At 41.2% G+C, this 18,189-nt stretch overlaps 1 protein-coding gene across 1 annotated transcript in view; it reads left to right on the forward strand.

Annotated features, from left to right (window-relative positions):
- LRP2BP (LRP2 binding protein) overlaps positions 1–18,189 on the forward strand; it is a 42,521-nt gene that overhangs the window by 14,794 nt on the left and 9,538 nt on the right. The window contains exons 5-9 of the mRNA XM_082608797.1: positions 2,759–2,901; positions 2,983–3,088; positions 3,196–3,286; positions 4,198–4,249; positions 5,172–5,346. Coding sequence (XP_082464923.1) covers positions 2,759–2,901; positions 2,983–3,088; positions 3,196–3,286; positions 4,198–4,249; positions 5,172–5,346 — 567 coding nt within the window. The remainder of the gene's footprint in view (positions 1–2,758; positions 2,902–2,982; positions 3,089–3,195; positions 3,287–4,197; positions 4,250–5,171; positions 5,347–18,189) is intronic.

Below are 18,189 nucleotides of genomic sequence, written 5' to 3' on the forward strand. Positions count from 1 at the left end.
AATCTGTCCAGACATTGTTGGTTTACTGTATTAGAGTTGAAAGATGCCTTTTCTTGCATATCCTTGTTTTAAATCCCAAGAATTGTTTGCTTTCAAATGGGAAGATCTAGGTACTAAGAATTAAACAACAGTACTGCTGGACAGTTACTTCCTCAGGGATTTAAAACTTTACCCGCGATGTTTGGAGACATCCTGGCAAGAGATTTGAGGGACCCTCAACTAAATGAGGGAGCGCTGCTCCAGGACGTGGTTGATACTTATTACCAGTAAAACAAGGGACACCTGAGACCAGAATATGGGTTTTTCTGGTTTTTTTTTTTTTTTTTCAGAATATGGTTTTGATTTCAATGTTTTTGGTTGAACAGGTCTATCAGGTATCCAAGAAAAAGCACAGAGTTCTCAATCCCTCTGTTAAATATTTGGGTTTTGAACTCACAAGGACAGAGAGACTTGCCCTCTAATGGAAGGGAAGCTCTAGCTAGGGCTGCAGCTCCCACCAAGAGATAATTGCAGGAATTTCTGGGAATGGCTGGGTTCTGCCGTATTTGGGTCCCCAACTTTGGACTCATAGCAAAACCCATTTAGGAAGCTCTTAAAGGAGACAATGAACATCTATACTGAAATCATGGAGGATAAACATCCTGAAGACCAGCTCCATCTTCGCCGGTTGGGACCTTATGAGGAATGCACTGAGAAAGGGAAAGCACATTGCAGGAGGAATACCGCAGTGGTTCCAACCCTGATGCTGACTTTCCCGAGTGGGCGAGCAAACCCCCAGAAAAAAGCCACGGGAAATAAATTAAGGTGAGTGGGATTGCTGCAGTGGTGGCTTTGAAAAGTAAAATTTAGAAAGCAATTTAAATAATTTGCTAGTAACCAGATTGATTGTTTTCTTTTGTTCTGCCTTCTCTTTGTTTCTAACCTCCCAGGCTTGGACAATTCAGTGATTAGGATTTTTCAATCTTTGGCAAAAGTAGGTAATTTCTCTAGCTTTTGGATATGTCATCTAAAACCTTCTGTATTTGATCATGCTGACCCCTTGGTTGTGCCTGTCGTTAATTTTTGACCATCCCTAACTTCACTGTGACTTCAGGTGTGAACATATCAAATTAGGCTAATCAACAAAATGTCCTGTCGCGTTTTTTTCTTGAATAAGCCAAAATTTGGTCTCCTCATGTCCTCAGAATAAAAAACAAAAAACAAAAATCCCTGGCACCTACCCTTGTCACGGTTCTATTTGGTGAGGATATTGTAGAAACCACACTTAATTCTCTCAGCCTATGTTCCTTCGATACTATCTAAGTGTTTCAGTCAAAGGTGATAATCATCAACACACTCCAATTCGTAAAAAAGTAAGACCCCGATCCCTGGCTCGCCAGTGTCCTAGGTAAAATCCCTAAAAAATGAGAGTCGAAATGTTCGCATGTCTGGCATTCTGTATGCCCTCACAGTGTACATATTTGCCCCACCCCGTACCTATTTGTCTACAGTTTTTATTACCAATCTTGGGCCTATGAATGCCTTGACAGCTGGCGCATAAGTGGTATTTGTTTGGGATCAAAATGTTAACTTGAAACCAGGAACAAGAGAATATTCTCAAATGGGTGCTAAATAGTTTGATTCCTCAAGCCCCTGTTAGGCCTATGTCCCTTTTCAGCAGGAATTAGCCAGAGCTGTCCTTACCCTTTTTCCTCAAGAGTTGAGGAATGATCAAAAAGCAAGGGGGGACTGAAACCGTGGGTCAACTCCACTTCACCTGCCTTCACTAATCAAGGTGGTTTTTTAAGACTCGTGCTCCAAGCAGCATGTAGCCTAAAAATGCCCGGGTTGTTTTCTAGGAACTTGGAATCAGCTGTGTCTAGTTTGAGCTGAGCTGGTTAAGACTGGAGAGAACCACCGACCCTTCAACTGGGCGTGCGTGTCTGTTGCTTAGTGACTTTTTGAACGTGCAGAGGCCTATAGCTTAGTTACACCTGTGCAGAGCAGAGATTCCTGCACCTTTTTCCAATCGCCTTTCTCCACGCTCCCCACACCTCCAACTGCCCAGCTGCTTTCTTCTTTATCCTATAAATACCCCGAGCTCCTTGCCTTTGGGGAGGCGGATTTGAGATTTGTTCTCCCATCTCCTACTTGGCTGCCTTGTAAACCCTCTTTGCTGCAAACCTCGTGGGCTCAGCATTTTGGCTTGCTGTGCGTTGGACAAGAGGAACATAGTCTAGTAAACAGTTTGTGTCTGGGTTTTTGGAGGGAGGAAAGCTTTTGTTGGTGGTTAGAATGTCTTCTGTGTTTTGTGACTATGCAGATGTCATATGAAGATGAGTGTAGTAGACGTAAATTTATTACTGAGCACAGCTAGGGAAAGTGTGCTTGAAGAGAGAAGACAGAGTTTGGGGCTCACACGTGTCCTGTAAGGATTAAAAATGTGGAAGTTACTGGCTATTCTTACACTTTAAGTTCTAAGAACTGTGCTGATTCAGAATAAGGGCTATGAGGAGAGAAGAAGGAAACCATATTGAGATGTAATGCAAATGTGGAAGCTATAAAATGAAGGGAATGCTTTATATCCCAGAGCTCCTGGGAACGCTGACCCAGGAGATGGACTTTTACTTATTTCTAGCCCTGCAGAGTCCAGGACAATCATACCTATTAGGTATAAACTCATGACATTCTACCTCATGTTGGAGGGTGAATGCTTTACAGCATTATTGGGAGAAAACTAAACTAGGACTTTCTGTTTTGTTCTTTTCCTTTGTGGAAGGAAAAAGGAGTGGAATATATGAAGAAAATTATTGATTCTCCGTGTCCCAAAGCAAGACACTTAAAATTTGCAGCAGCTTATAACCTTGGAAGAGCTTATTATGAAGGAAAAGGTGTTAAACAATCAGACGAGGAAGCTGAAAGGTAATCTGACCTGAGAACAAGATTTTTGTTTTAATCAAATGCTTTAAACAAAGAATAACTTGCCTTGCCCTTCTCTTCTAGACTGTGGCTTTTTGCTGCAGACAGTGGAAATCCAAAAGCTAGTGTGAAGGCTCAAAGTATCCTAGGATTGTATTACTCAACAAAGGAACCCAGAGAGTTAGAGAAGGTAACAGTGATTTATTTGTTTAAATCCTGGCATCCTGTGTAGATTAATATTTGGTGAGGAGTAAGTATGTAGTCTTGAATATTTCTTATATTTCTTTCAATGTAAAGAAAGCTTACATTTTAGGATCTCCAAGCTCATTTCACCCTTCCTCAACTATGAATGCTGCCTTCCCTGCCTCTACCAAAGGAGACCACGGATGTGAGTACTTTGTATGCTATAAAAAGCACACATACAAAATATTCTACCATAAAAGGTAAAAGAGGAGGGAGAGTCAGTACAACCTCTTTAATCACCAATGATGGAAACCCTTTCCAAGAAATCTTATAGGGAGAAGGAAATGAGGCATTAAGGGCAAACTTGTAGGAGGCATGTAACCCCCAAGATCCTTGTCAGATAACTGAGCAGCTACTTGGAAATCGGTTTGAACTAACTCAGATTCACTGTACCTGAGTACTGAGCAAACGTGCTTGGACCACATGCAGGTTTTTATCCTTGGTTTTCTTTGATCCCGTTGGAGCTCCAAGAGGATCTGAGAGATGGCCGCAATCTCACAACATCAGCTGCTCTCCTCTCCTTGCTGTGCCCCATTACAAAGCCTTTCAGACGCTTGGTTCCTATTTCCCACCTTCTTGGTCCTTCCTCTGGAAAATCTGAAAATCCTGAAACCTGAACAGCTGAGCTTGAGCCAGTAACCTCGCCTGTACTGTGGGCAGACAACAGGCGGGCTCCCCTCAGCACCCTCTCTCAGGCATGCGAAGTTGGTGCTAGCCTGACATACGTTCAGGGGGTTAGAACGATGTCCTAGAGATGAATTAATAGTACTGTCTTATAGAGATATTCCCTTTATAATCCACCTTGTGAGTACTAGGGAACTGTGCTTTCTCCTAGGCATTTTATTGGATGTACATCTGTTAGTCTGCAGAACTTCAGTGCTATTTACTCCATATACCAGCTAAGTAATCTTACACAAGTGTAACTTTTGGGGCATCAATTGTCCTTTTGTAATCCTGCAGAAGCATTTTCTTCTTGATTAAAAAAATAGTGAATATAAAGTGTTTAACACAGCTTGGCGCATGAGAAATGTTAAACTTTTTTTCCTACACCCTTAGCCATAGGTTCTATAACTGCACAATTGCAGTATAGCTTGATGAGGACTGGACAGTGAGAATGGTTAAAAGACTCCAACACTAACATAAAGTATATGGAAATTTCTCTTCTCTGAGGCCATGTACTTTCCTGCATTTACCCACAATGTACAAATGCAGCAGACCTGGGTGTCCTCTAAAACGGCTCTAAGGCCATGCTGCCATTTCCCTCTCAATAATGCCCTTCCCACGGAGCCCACAGGTTCCCCTCACCCCGAGCCCAGTGTGAGGCAGACATCCACATGGCAGGATGAAGGAATTGCTTTTACCCTCTCCTGCCCAACATCATGGCCTCCAGGCAGCAGGCCACTTAAAGGTGTGGTCTCTGATGTCTCAAATCCTCTAGTGCCCATATGGTTAAAACTAAGACTTCAAACAGTTCTTTAAAAAATTTTGGAACTTTCCATCATTGTCCATGTTCCTATTTCCCACAGTATTACGGCTGACGTGGAGTTGACTTGTTTTCATGTAGTTCTCCATTGCTGTATCTGGGTTATAGAGAAGGACTTTTTATTGCCCATTATCATAGATGTGCAAGTTTGTTAATGTGTTTTCTGGTCCTGTGTGACTAAAGTCCAAATTCAAGGTTGATGTTTAAATACCCAAAGAGATAGAAAAATGCTTTTATCCCCATTGTTTAAATCTGCAAAGTGATGAGTTCTTGTAATATTTTAAACTTAATGTTTTTTAGTGGTTATTAAGCCTGACCAGTATAATCCTAGGAAGCCATATAGTAACCACTGTAGTTAGTTCCTCTTCTTCTGGTGTCAGTTGACTATTCTGTTTACCCTTCACCACAGAGCAAACAATTTTGTTCTCAAACTGGTAGAAATAATAGAGAAACCACTTGGGGCACATGGACAGTTTCTGGGCATGTTTATAAAAATGTAAACTGTAACTGATACCGTTTTTAATTTCACAACTGGATGTTGTAACAGGATTGCTGACTACGATGAGATTCATGACATCCCCATGATAGCCCAGGTCACAGACTGTCTCCCAGAATTCATCAGCAGAGGCATAGCCATGGCCTCTTTCTACCACGGACGGTGTCTGCAGCTTGGCTTGGGTATCACAAAGGATGAAGCAACAGCTAAACACTATTATTCTAAAGTAAGCCTGACAACAAATACAAATTGACTCAATAGAAATTTCTGGGTTTTTAGTTAAGACTTGGACATCTTTTTAAATCAGTGTTTTTTTTCCTACTTATTGTGCAGATAACCTCTGTCTGCCAAGAGGTTGTCAGACATGCAGCTTGTTTGAAAACAATTCTGTCATTTTTTTAAATAATTAAGCACAGATGGTAAAATTTCTATTTTTGATGCAAATTATTCTATTTCACTGTCTGCCACCTAAGGCCCAGCACCAAGACCTTAAACCCAGAACGAGCATGCCTTCTTTCACCCAGAAAAAGTGTGAATCTCTATTTCATTCTGGTACATTAGAGTACATTTCATTAAGGTTTCTTTTTGCATGACATCTACCACACTTAGGTGGATATTGATGAATTTGAGTTAACCAGTTTAAATAAGCCTTTTCATGTTTTAATCCATGTGATCAGTTTATTTAGATAGCGAATGGATTTCACATCTAAAATCAACTGTTAAAAAGTGCAGAGGGAGTGTGAAAGGGAATCATGAATAGTAACTGCAAGTTTTTTTTAAAAAAGAAAACAAAAACTGCACACCTTAGGTCCATGACATCCGTAAGTCCAAATGAGAATTAGATCATAAAATTTCATGCAATGCCAAAATGTTCAAGCTGGAGCAGGGAACAAGGCAAGGAACAATTTTCTAAGTCCCTTGCCTAAATCTGATCACGTTACAGCAGTGGTTCTCAAAATTATTTGCATATTAAAATCACATGGGGAATCTCTTAAGAATTCCTAAAGCTCAGGCCTTATTTCAGAAAAATTAAATCACCATCTCCCAGAATGGGACACAAGCAGATCTGTTTAAGCTCCCCAGGAGGTTCCAATGTGTAGGCAAGTTTGGAACCTAAATTATTTTGTTGGAAATTTAAAACTTCCAGAGTATTAAACCCATACCAACACAAATATAGGAACACAGTACAAAAATACAACTGACCTGGGGCTTCCCTGGTGGCACAGTGGTTAAGAATCCACCTGCCAACGCAGGGGACACGGGTTCGAGCCCTGGTCTGGGAAGATCCCACATGCCGTGAAGCAACTGAGCCTGCGCTCTAGAGCCTGCACTATAGAGCCCGTGAGCCACAACTACTGAAGCCCGCGGGCCTAGAGCCCAAGCTCCGCAACAAGAGAAGCCACCGCAATGAGAAGCCCACATACCTGAAAGAAGAGCAGCCCCAGCTCGATGCAACTAGACAAAGCCCATGCACAGCAACACAGACCCAGCACAGCCAAAAAAAAAAAAAAACTAACCTTTTAGATATTTACCATTATACCATTAGTATGAATAACAGCTGTCTTTGTTTAATCTAAATGTTCTGTATATTATACCAATTTCCAAACCAAGTCAATTTCAAATTCTATGCTATCTTTGGTACCCTTTCCAAGTAAACATAAGCAGAGAGCTCTGGGTGAAAAATATCCTGAAATGTGGTATATGTTCATCCTAAATAAAAGAGCATAATAAACAGATTACAATTTTAAAACTATTTTCCTTATGGTGGGAGATAATACAGCCCCATTACTCAATTTTGGCCACTGGATTTTATGGGAGATACTTCCTCTAAGTTTTCTCCATTTTAAAAGTAAGCCAGTGACGGATCTGGAATCATGTCAGATGAGGCACAATAACAAACTGAGTATTTTACTCAGAGAAAAGACTTAAGGGGCTTCTGATAGTGGTCTTCATCAGACTGAAAGGCTGTCCTACAAAAGAGGCACTGTAGGGAAGGGAGAATGACAGCCCACGGCAGTATGTTACAGGAAAGATAAGGCCGCAGATGAAGAGACCCTGGGCTGAAAGTCAGGAGCCCCAGGCCTGGTCTCAGCTTTGCCACCCTCAGGCTGGGTGACTACCCACTCCTCTGCCTCTCAGTTTCCAGGAAACCAGCAATGTATGTCCTCCTAGGAACAGTCAACGATTCTAAAGGGTCGGGGGTGGGGGATTTAAGCTTAATACAAAGAATCTTCTAAAATAACTGTTTATAGGTAAAACCTTAGTTTTTATTTCCTAAAGGTGGTGACTTTTTAAATATTTATTTATTTTTGGCTGGGTTGGGTCTTTGTTCCTGCATGTGGGCGTTCTCTAGTTGTGGCGAGCGGGGGCTACTCTTCATTGTAGTTTGCAGGCTTCTCATTGCGGTGGCTTCTCTTGAGCACGGGCTCTAGGCGCACAGTCTTCTGTGGCACGTGGGCTCAGTAGTTGTGGTGTACGGGCTTTGTTGCTCCGTGGCGTGTGGGATCTTCCCAGACCAGGGCTCGAACCTGTGTCCCCTGCATTGGCAGGCAGATTCTTAACCACTGTACCACCAGGAAAGCCCAAGGTGGTGACTTAAAAAAATTTTTTTTATATTGGAGTATAGTTGATTTACAATGTTGTTGGTTTCAGATGGACAGCAAAGTGATTTAGTTATACATATATCTTTTGTTTATTTTTAATTATTTATTTATTTACTTTTGGCTGTGTTGGGTCTTCGTTGCTGCGTGTGGGCTTTCTCTAGTTGCAGTGAGTGGGGGCTACTCTTTGTTGCAGTGTGTGGGCCTCTCATTGTGGTGGCTTCTCTTGTTGCAGAGCACAGGCTCCAGGTGCGTGGGCCTCAGCAGTCACGGCAAGTGGGCTCAGCAGTTGTGGCTCGCAGGCTCTAGAGCACAGCCTCAGGAGCTGTGGCGCACAGGCTTAGTTGCTCTGCGGCATGCGGGATCCTCCCGGACCAGGGCTCGAACCCGTGTCCCCTGCATTGGCAGGCGGACTCAACCACTGTGCCACCAGGGAAGCCCCATATATCTATTCTTTTTCAGATACCTTTCCCATATAGGTTATTACAGAGTATTGAGTAGAGTTCCCTGTATTACACGGTAGATCCTTATTGATTATCTATTTTATATATAGTTGTGTGTATATGTTAATCCCAACCTGCAAATTTATCCCTCCTGCCCCACTTTTCCCTTTTGGTAACCATGTATGTTTCTGAAGTCTGAGTCTGTTTCGTAAGTAAATTAATTTGTACCACACTTTTAGATTCCACAGATAAGTGATATCATACGATACTTGTCTTTCTCTGGCTTACTTCACTTAGTATGATAATCTCTAGGTCCATCCATGTTGCTGCAGATGGAATTATTCCATTATTCCAGGTCTTAGTTGCAGCACGTGGGATCTTCGTTGCAGTGTGTGGGATCTTTAGTTGCAGCATCTTCAACACCTGGCATGCTGCAACTAAAGTACCACGTCTTCTTTACCCATTCATCTGTCAATGGACATTTAGGCTGTTTCTATGTCTTGGCTATTGTGAATAGTGCTGCTATGAACACTGAGGGGCATGTTCTTTTTGAATTACGGTTTTCTCCAGATATATGCCCAGGAGTGGGATTGCAGGATCACATGGCAGCTCTATTTTTATTTTTTATTTTTTTTATTTTTTTATTTTTTTTACATCTTTATTGGAGTATAATTGCTTTACAATGGTGTGTTAGTTTCTGCTTTATAACAAAGTGAATCAGTTATACATATACATATGCTCCCATATCTCTTCCCTCTAGCATCTCCCTCCGTCCCACCCTCGCTATCTCACCCCTCTAGGTGGTCACAGAGCACCGGGCAGCTCTATTTTTAGCTTTTTGAGGAAACTCCGTACTGTTTTCCATAGTGGCTGCACCAATTTACATTCCCCCCAACTTTGTAGGAGGGTTCCCTTTTCTCCACACGCTCTCCAGCATTTGTTACTTGTAGACTTTTTTTTTTTACATTTTTATTGGAGTATAATTGCTTTACAATGGTGTGTTACTTTCTGCTTTATAACAAAGTGAATCAGTTATACATATACATATGTTCCCATATCTCTTCCCTCTTGCGTCTCTCTCCCTCCCTCCCTCCCACCTTCCCTATCCCACCCCTCTAGGTGGTCACAAAGCACCGAGCTGATCTCCCTGTGCTATGGGGCTGCTTCCCACTAGCTATCTATTTTACGTTTGGTAGTATATATATATCCATGCCACTCTCTCACTTTGTGACAACTTACCCTTCCACCTCCCCATATCATCAAGTCCATTCTCTAGTAGGTCTCTCTCTTTATTCCAATCTTACCCCTAGTTTCTTCATGACATTTTTTTTCTTAGATTCCATATATATGTGTTAGCACATGATATTTGTCTTTCTCTTTCTGACTTACTTCACTCTGTATGACAGACTCTAGGTCCATTCACCTCACTACAAATAACTCAATTTCGCTTCTTTTTATGGCCAAGTAATATTCCATTGTATATATGTGCCACATCTTCTTTATCCATTCATCCAATGATGGACAGTTAGATTGCTTCCATCTCCTGGCTATTGTAAACAGAGCTGCAATGAACATTTTGGTACATGACTCTTCTTGAATTATGGTTTTCTTAGGGTATATGCCTAGTAGTGGGATTTGCTGTGTCATATGGTAGTTCTATTTGTAGTTTTTTAAGGAACCTCCATACTGTTCTCCATAGTGGCTGTACCAATTCACATTCCCACCAGCAGTGCAACAGTGTTCCCTTTTTTCCACACCCTCTCCAGCATTTATTGTTTCTAGATTTTTTGATGATGGCCATTCTGACTGGTGTGAGTGATATCTCATTGTAGTTTTGATTTGCATTTCTCTAATCATTAATGATGTTGAGCATTCTTTCATGTGTTTGTTGGCAATCTGTATATCTTCTTTGGAGAAATGTCTGTTTAGATCTTCTGCCCATTTTTGGATTGGCTTGTTTGTTTTTTTGTTATTGAGCTGCATGAGCTGCTTGTAAATTTTGGAGATTAATCCTTTGTCAGTTGCCTCATTTGCAAATATTTTCTCCCATTCTGAGGGTTGTCTTTTGGTCTTGTTTATGGTTTCCTTTGCTGTGCAAAAGCTTTGAAGTTCCATTAGGTTCCATTTGTTTATTTTTGTTTTTATTTCCATTTCTCTAGGACGTGGGTAAAAAGGATCTTGCTGTGATTTATGTCATAGAGTGTTCTGCCTGTGTTTTCCTCTAAGAGTTTGATAGTTTCTGGCCTTACATTTAGGTCTTTAATCCATTTTGAGCTTATTTTTGTGTATGGTGTTAGGGAGTGATCTAATCTCATACTTTTACATGTCCCTGTCCAGTTTTCCCAGCACCACTTGTTGACGAGGCTGTCCTTTCTCCACTGTACATTCCTGCCTCCTTTATCAAAGATAAGGTGACCATATGTGCGTGGGTTTATCTCTGGGCTTTCTATCCTGTTCCATTGATCTATCTTTCTGTTTTTGTGCCAGTACCATACTGTCTTGATTACTGTAGCTCTGTAGTATAGTCTGAAGTCAGGGAGCCTGATTCCTCCAGCTCCGTTTTTCATTCTCAAGATTGCTTTAGCTATTTGGGGTCTTTTGTGTTTACATACAAATTGTGAAATTTTTTGTTCTAGTTCTGTGAAAAATGCCAGTGGTAGTTTGATAGGGATTGCATTGAATCTGTAGATTGCTTTGGGTAGTAGAGTCATTTTCACAATGTTGATTCTTCCAATCCAGGAGCATGGTACATCTCTCCATCTATTTGTATCATCTTTAATTTCTTTCATCAGTGTCTTATAATTTTCTGCATACAGGTCTTTTGTCTCCTTAGGTAGGTTTACTCCTAGATATTTTATTCTTTGTGTTGCAATGGTAAGTGGGAGTGTTTTCTTAATTTCACTTTCAGATTTTTCTCATTAGTGTATAGGAATGCTAGAGATTGCTGTGCGTTAATTTTGTATCCTGCAACTTTACCAAATTCATTGATTAGCTCTAGTAGTTTTCTGGTAGCATCTTTAGGATTCTCTGTGTAGTATCATGTCATCTGCAAACAGTGACAGCTTTACTTCTTCTTTTCCAATTTGGATTCCTTTTATTTCCTTTTCTTCTCTGATTGCTGTGGCTAAAACTGTGAAAACTATGTTGAATAAGAGTGGTGAGAGTGGGCAACCTTGTCTTGTTCCTGATCTTAGTGGAAATGGTTTCAGTTTTTCACCATTGAGGATGATGTTGGCTGTGGGTTTGTCATATATGGCCTTTATTATGTTGAGGAAAGTTCCCTCTATGCCTACTTTCTGCAGGGTTTTTATCATAAATGGGTGTTGAATTTTGTCGAAAGCTTTCTCTGCATCTATTGAGATGATCATATGGTTTTTCTCCTTCAATTTGTTAATATGGTGTATCACGTTGATTGATTTGCGTATATTGAAGAATCCTTGCATTCCTGGAATAAACCCCACTTGATCATGGTGTATGATCCTTTTAATGTGCTGTTGGATTCTGTTTGCTAGTATTTTGTTGAGGATTTAGGCATTTATGTTCATCAGTGATATTGGCCTGTAGTTTTCTTTTTTTTTTTTTTTTTTTTTTTGCTGTACGCGGGCCTCTCACCGCTGCGGCCTCTCCCGCTGCGGAGCACAGGCTCCGGACGCACAGGCCCGGCGGCCATGGCTCACGGGCCCAGCCGCTCCGCGGCACATGGGATCCTCCCAGACCGGGGCACGAACCCGCACCCCCTGCATCGGCAGGCGGACTCTCAACCACTGCGCCACCAGGGAGGCCCTGTAGTTTTCTTTCTTTGTGACATCCTTGTCTGGTTTTGGTATCAGGGTGATTGTGACCTTGTAGAATGAGTTTGGGAGTGTTCCCCCCTCTGCTCTATTTTGGAAGAGTTTGAGAAGGATAAGTTTTAGCTCTTCTCTAAATGTTTGATAGAATTCGCCTGTGAAGCCATCTGGTCCTGGGCTTTTGTTTGTTGGAAGATTTTTAATCACAGTTTTAATTTCAGTGCTTGTGATTGGTCTGTTCATATTTTCTATTTCTTCCTGATTCAGTCTTGGCAGGTTGTGCATTTCTAAGAATTTGTCCATTTCTTCCAGGTTGTCCATTTTATTGGCATAGAGTTGCTTGTAGTAATCTCTCATAGTCTTTTGTATTTCTGCAGTGTCAGTTGTTACTTCTCCTTTTTCATTTCTAATTCTATTGCTTTGAGTCTTCTCCCTTTTTTTCTTGATGAGTCTGGCTAATGGTTTATCAATTTTGTTTATCTTCTCAAAGAATCAGCTTTGTTTTATTGATCTTTGCTATTGTTTCCTTCATTTCTTTTTCATTTATTTCTGCTCTGATCTTTATGATTTCTTTCCTTCTGCTAACTTTGGGGGGCTTTTGTTCTTCTTTCTCTAATTGCTTTAGGTGCAAGGTTAGGTTGTTTATTCTAGATGTTTCCTGTTTCTTAAGGTAGGATTGTATTGCTATAAACTTCCCTCTTAGAACTGCTTTTGCTGCATCCCATAGGTTTTGGGTCATCGTGTCTCCATTGTCATTTGTTTCTAGGTATTTTTTGATTTCCTCTTTGATTTCTTCAGTGCTCACTTCGTTATTAAGTAGTGTATTGTTTAGCCTCTGTGTGTTTGTATTTTTTTACAGATCTTTTCCTGTAATTGATATCTAGTCTCATAGCGTTGTGGTCGGAAAAGATACTTGATACAATTTCAATTTTCTTAAATTTACCAAGGCTTGATTTGTGACCCAAGATATGATCTATCCTGGAGAATGTTCCATGAGCACTTGAGAAAAATGTGTATTCTGTTGTTTTGGGATGGAATGTCCTCTAAATATCAATTAAGTCCATCTTGTTTAATGTATCATTTAAAGCTTGTGTTTCCTTATTTATTTTCATTTTGGATGATCTGTCCATTGGTGAAAGTGGGGTGTTAAAGTCCCCTACTATGAATGTGTTACTGTCGATTTCCCCTTTTATGGCTGTCAGTACTTGCCTTATGTATTGAGGTGCTCCTATGTTGGGTGCATATATCTTCTTCTTGGATCGATCCCTTGATCATTATGTAGTGTCCTTCTTTGTCTCTTGTAATAGTCTTTATTTTAAAGTCTATTTTGTCTGATATGAGAATTGCTACTCCAGCTTTCTTTTGGTTTCCATTTGCATGGAATATCTTTTTCCATCCCCTCACTTTCAGTCTGTATGTGTCTGTAGGTCTGAAGTGGGTTTCTTGTTGACAGCATATATATGGGTCTTGTTTTTGTATCCATTCAGCCAATCTGTGTCTTTTGGTGGGAGCATTTAATCCATTTACATTTAAGGTAATTATCGATATGTATGTTCCTATTCCCATTTTGTTAATTGTTTTGGGTTTGTTATTGTAGGTCTTTTCTTTGTCTTGTGTTTCTTGCCTAGAGACCTTCCTTTAGCATTTGTTGTAAAGCTGGTTTGGTGGTGCTGAACTCTCTCAGCTTTTGCTTGTCTGTAAACGTTTTAATTTCTCCATCAAATCTGAACGAGATCCTTGCTGGGTAGAGTAATCTTGGTTGTAGGTTTTTCTCCATCATCACTTTAAATATGTCCTGCCAGTCCCTTCTGGCTTGCAGAGTTTCTGCTGAAAGATCAGCTGTTAACCTTATGGGGATTCCCTTGTGTGTTATTTGTTGTTTTTCCCTTGCTGCTTGTAATATGTTTTCTTTGTATTTAATTTTTGACAGTTTGATTAGTATGTGTCTTGATGTGTTTCTCCTTGAATTTTTCCTGTATGGGACTCTCTGTGCTTCCTGGACTTGATTAACTATTTCCTTTCCCATATTAGGGAAGTTTTCAACTATAATCTCTTCAAATATTTTCTCAGTCCCTTTCTTTTTCTCTTCTTCTTCTGGGACCCCTATAATTCGAATGTTGGTGCGTTTAATGTTGTCCCCGAGGTCTCTGAGACTGTCCTCAGTTCTTTTCATTCTTTTTTCTTTATTCTGCTCTGCAGTAGTTATTTCCACTATTTTATCTTCCAGGTCACTTAGCCGTTCTTCTGCCTCAGTTATTCTCCTATTGACCCCTTCTAGAGTATTTTTAATTTCATTTATTGTGTTGTTCATCATTGCTTGTTTCCTCTTTAGTTCTTCTAGGTCCTTGTTAAATGTTTATTGCATTTTCTCTATTCTATTTCCAAGATTTTGGATCATCTTTACTATCATTATTCTGAATTCTTTTTCAGGTAGACTGCCTGTTTCCTCTTCATTTGTTAGGTCTGGTGGGTTTTTATCTTGCTCCTTCATCTGCTGTTTTTCTGTCTTCTCATTTTGCTTAACTTACTGTGTTTGGGGTCTCCTTTTTGCAGGCTGCAGGTTTGTAGTTCCTGTTGTTTTTGGTGTCTGTCCCCAGTGGTTAAAGTTGGTTCAGTGGGTTGTGTAGGCTTCCTGGTGGAGGGGACTAGTGCCTGTGTTCTGGTGGATGAGGCTGGATCTTGTCTTTCTGGTGGACAGGTCCACGTCTGGTGGTGTGTTTTGGTGTGTCTGTGGCCTTATTATGATTTTAGTCAGCCTCTCTGCTAATGGATGGGGCTGTGTTCCTGTCTTGCTAGTTGTTTGTCATAGGGTGTCCAGCACTGTAACTTGCTGGTCGTTGAGTGAAGCTGGGTCTTGGTGTTGAGATGGAGATCTCTGGGAGATTCTCGCCATTTGATATTACGTTGAGCTGAGAGGTCTCTCGTGGACCAGTGTTCTGAAGTTGGCTCTCTCACCTCAGAGGGACAGCAGTGACTCCTGGCTGCAGCACCAAGAGCCTTTCATCCACACGGCTCAGAATAAAAGGGAGAAAAAGTAGAAAGAAAGAAAGAAAGAGGATAAAATAAAATAAAGTAAGATAAAATAAAGTTATTAAAATAAAAGACAAAATGTAGTTATTAAGAAAAAAAATTTTTTAAGTAGAAAAAAAAAAACGGACGGACAGAACCCTAGGACAAATGGTGAAAGCAAAGCTATACAGACAGAATCTCACACAGAAGCATACGCAAACACACTCACAAAAAGGGGAAAAGGGGAAAAAATAATGTCTTGCTCTCAAAGTCCACCTCCTCAATTTGGGATGATTCGTTGTCTATTCAGGTATTCCACAGATGCAGGGTACATCAAGTTGATTGTGGAGATTCAATCCGCTGCTCCTGAGGCTGCTGAGAGAAATTTCCCTTTCTCTTCTTTGTTTGCACAGCTCCCGGGGTTCAGCTTTGGATTTGGCCCCGTCTCTGCTTGTAGGTCGCCTGAGGGTGTCTGTTCTTCGCTCAGACAGGACGGGGTTAAAGGAGCAGCTGATTCGGGGGCTCTGGCTGACTCAGGCCGGGGGGAGGGAGGGGTATGGATGCGGGGCAAGCCTGCAGCGGCAGAGGCCGGCGTAATGTTGCACCAGCCTGAGGCACACCGTGCGTTCTCCCAGGGAAGTTGTCCCTGGATCCCGGGACCCTGGCAGTGGCGGGCTGCACAGGCTCCCAGGAGGGGAGGTGTGGACAGTGACCTGTGCTCGCACACAGGCTTCTTGGTGGCGGCAGCAGCAGGCTTAGCGTCCCATGCCCATCTTTGGGGTCCACGCTGAGAGCTGCAGCTCGTGCCCGTCTCTGGAGCTCCTTTAAGTAGCACTCTTAATCCCCTCTCCTCACGCACCAGGAAACAAAGAGGGAAGAAAGTCTCCTGCCTCTTTGGCAGGTCCAGACTTTTTCCCGGACTCCCTCCCGGCTAGCCTTGGTGCACTAACCTCTTCAGGCTGTGTTCACGCTGCCAGTCCTCTCCCTGCGCTCCGACCAAAGCCCGAGCCTCAGCTCCCAGCCCCGCCTGCCCCGGCGGGTGAGCAGACAAGCCTCTCAGGCTGGTGAGTGCCGGTCGGCACCGATCCTCCATGTGGGAATCTCTCCGCTTTGCCCTCTGCACCCCCGTTGCTGTGCTCTCCTCCACGGCTCCGAAGCTCCCCCCTCCGCCGTCTCTGCCCATGAAAGGGCTTCCTCGTGTGTGGAAACCTTTCCTCCTTCACGGCTCCCTCCCACTGGTGCAGGTACCGTCCCTATTCTTCTGTCTCTGTTTATTCTTTTTTCTTTTGCCCTACCCAGGTACATGGGGAGCTTCTTGACTTTTGGGAGGTCTGAGGTCTTCTGCCAGCATTCAGTAGGTGTTTTGTAGGAGCTGTTACACGTGCAGATGTATTTCTGATGTATTTGTGGGGAGGAAGGTGATCTCCGCATCTTACTCTTCTGCCATCTTCCCCCAACCTCCTTTTGTAGACTTTTTTTTTTTTTTGTAGACTTTTTAATGATGGCTGTTCTAACAGATGTTAGGTGATACCTCACTGTAATTTTGACTTGCATTTCTCTAATCAGCGACATTGAGCATCTTTTCATGTGCTTTTTGGCCATCTGTCTGTCTTAGATCTGCCCATTTTTTGATTGTTTTTTTTTTTTAACATATTGAGCTGCATGAGGCAATTATTTTGTACTGGGTTGGACAAAAAGTTCATTTGGGTTTTCCCATAACATCTTATGGAAAAACCAAAATGAACTTTTTGGCTAACCCAATATATTTTGGAGGTTACAAATGATGCAACCAACAAGGGATTAAATATTATTTCTGTGGGTTGTCTTTTCATTTTGTTTATGGTTTCCTTTGCTGTGCGAAAGCTTTTAAGTTTAATTAGGGTTCCATTTGTTTATTTTTGTTTGTATTTTCATTACTCTAGGAGGTGGAACCAAAAAGATATTGTGATTTATGTCAAAGAGTGTTCTGCCTATATTTTCCTCTATGACTTTTATAGTATCTAGTCTTACATTTAGGTCTTTAATCCATTTTGAGTTTATTTTTGTGTATGATGTTAGAGAATGTTCTAATTTCATTCTTTTACACGTAGCTGTCCAGTTTCCCCAGCACCACTTATTGAAGAGACTGTCTTTTCTCTATTGTATATTCTTACCTTCTTTGTTGTAAATTAATTGACCATAGGTGCGTGGGTTTACTTCTGGGCTTTCTATCCTGTTCCACTGATCTGCAAGTCTGTCTTTGTGCCAGCACCATACTGCAGCCTTATACTATAGTCTGAAGTCAGGGAGCTTGATTCCTCCAGCTCCGTTTTTCTTTCTCAAGATTGCTTTGGCTTTTTGGAGTCTTTTGGGTTTCCATACAAATTTAAAATTTTTTTGTTCTAGTTCTGTGAAAAATGCCATTGGTAATTTGATAGGGATTGCATTGAATCTGTAGATTGGCTTGGGCAGTATAATCATTTTGACAATATTGATTCTTTCAATCCAAAAACATGGTATATCTTTCCATCTGTTTGTGTCATCCGATTTCTTTCTTCAGTGTCTTACAGTTTTCGGAGTATAGGTCTTTTGCCTCCTTAGCTAGGTTATTTCTGGGTATTTTATTCTTTTTGATGCAATGGTAAATGGGAGTGTTTCCTTAATTTCTCTTTCTGATCTTTCATTGTTAGTGTGTAGGAATGCAAGAGATTTCTCTATTAATTTTGTATCCTTCAACTTTACCAAATTCATTGATGAGCTCTAGTAGTTTTCTGGTAGCATCTTTAGGATTTTCTACGTATAGTATCATGTCATCTGCAAACAGTGACAGTTTTACTTCTTTTCCAATTTGGATTCCTTTTATTACTTTTTCTTCTCTGATTGCTGTGGCTAGGACTTCCAAAACTATGTTGAATAAAAGTGGCAAGAGTGGACATCCTTGTCTTGTTCTTGATCTTAGAGGGAATGCTTTCAGCTTTTCACTACTAAGATGTTAGCTGTGGGTTTGTCATATATGGCCTTCATTATGTTGAGGTAGGTTCCCTCTATGCCCACTTTCTGAACAGATTTTATCATAAATGGGTGTTGAATTTTGTCAAAAGCTTTTTCCTGCATCTATTAAAATGATCATATGGTTTTTATTCAATTTATTAACATGGTGTATCACACTGATTTGCGGATATTGAAAAATCCTTGCATCCATGGGATAAATCCCACTTGATGATGATGTATGATCCTTTTAATGTATTGC

This window comes from Mesoplodon mirus (genome assembly GCF_964341445.2).
Source record: "Mesoplodon mirus genome assembly, chromosome: 20".
Taxonomy (NCBI): Eukaryota; Metazoa; Chordata; class Mammalia; order Artiodactyla; family Ziphiidae; genus Mesoplodon; species Mesoplodon mirus.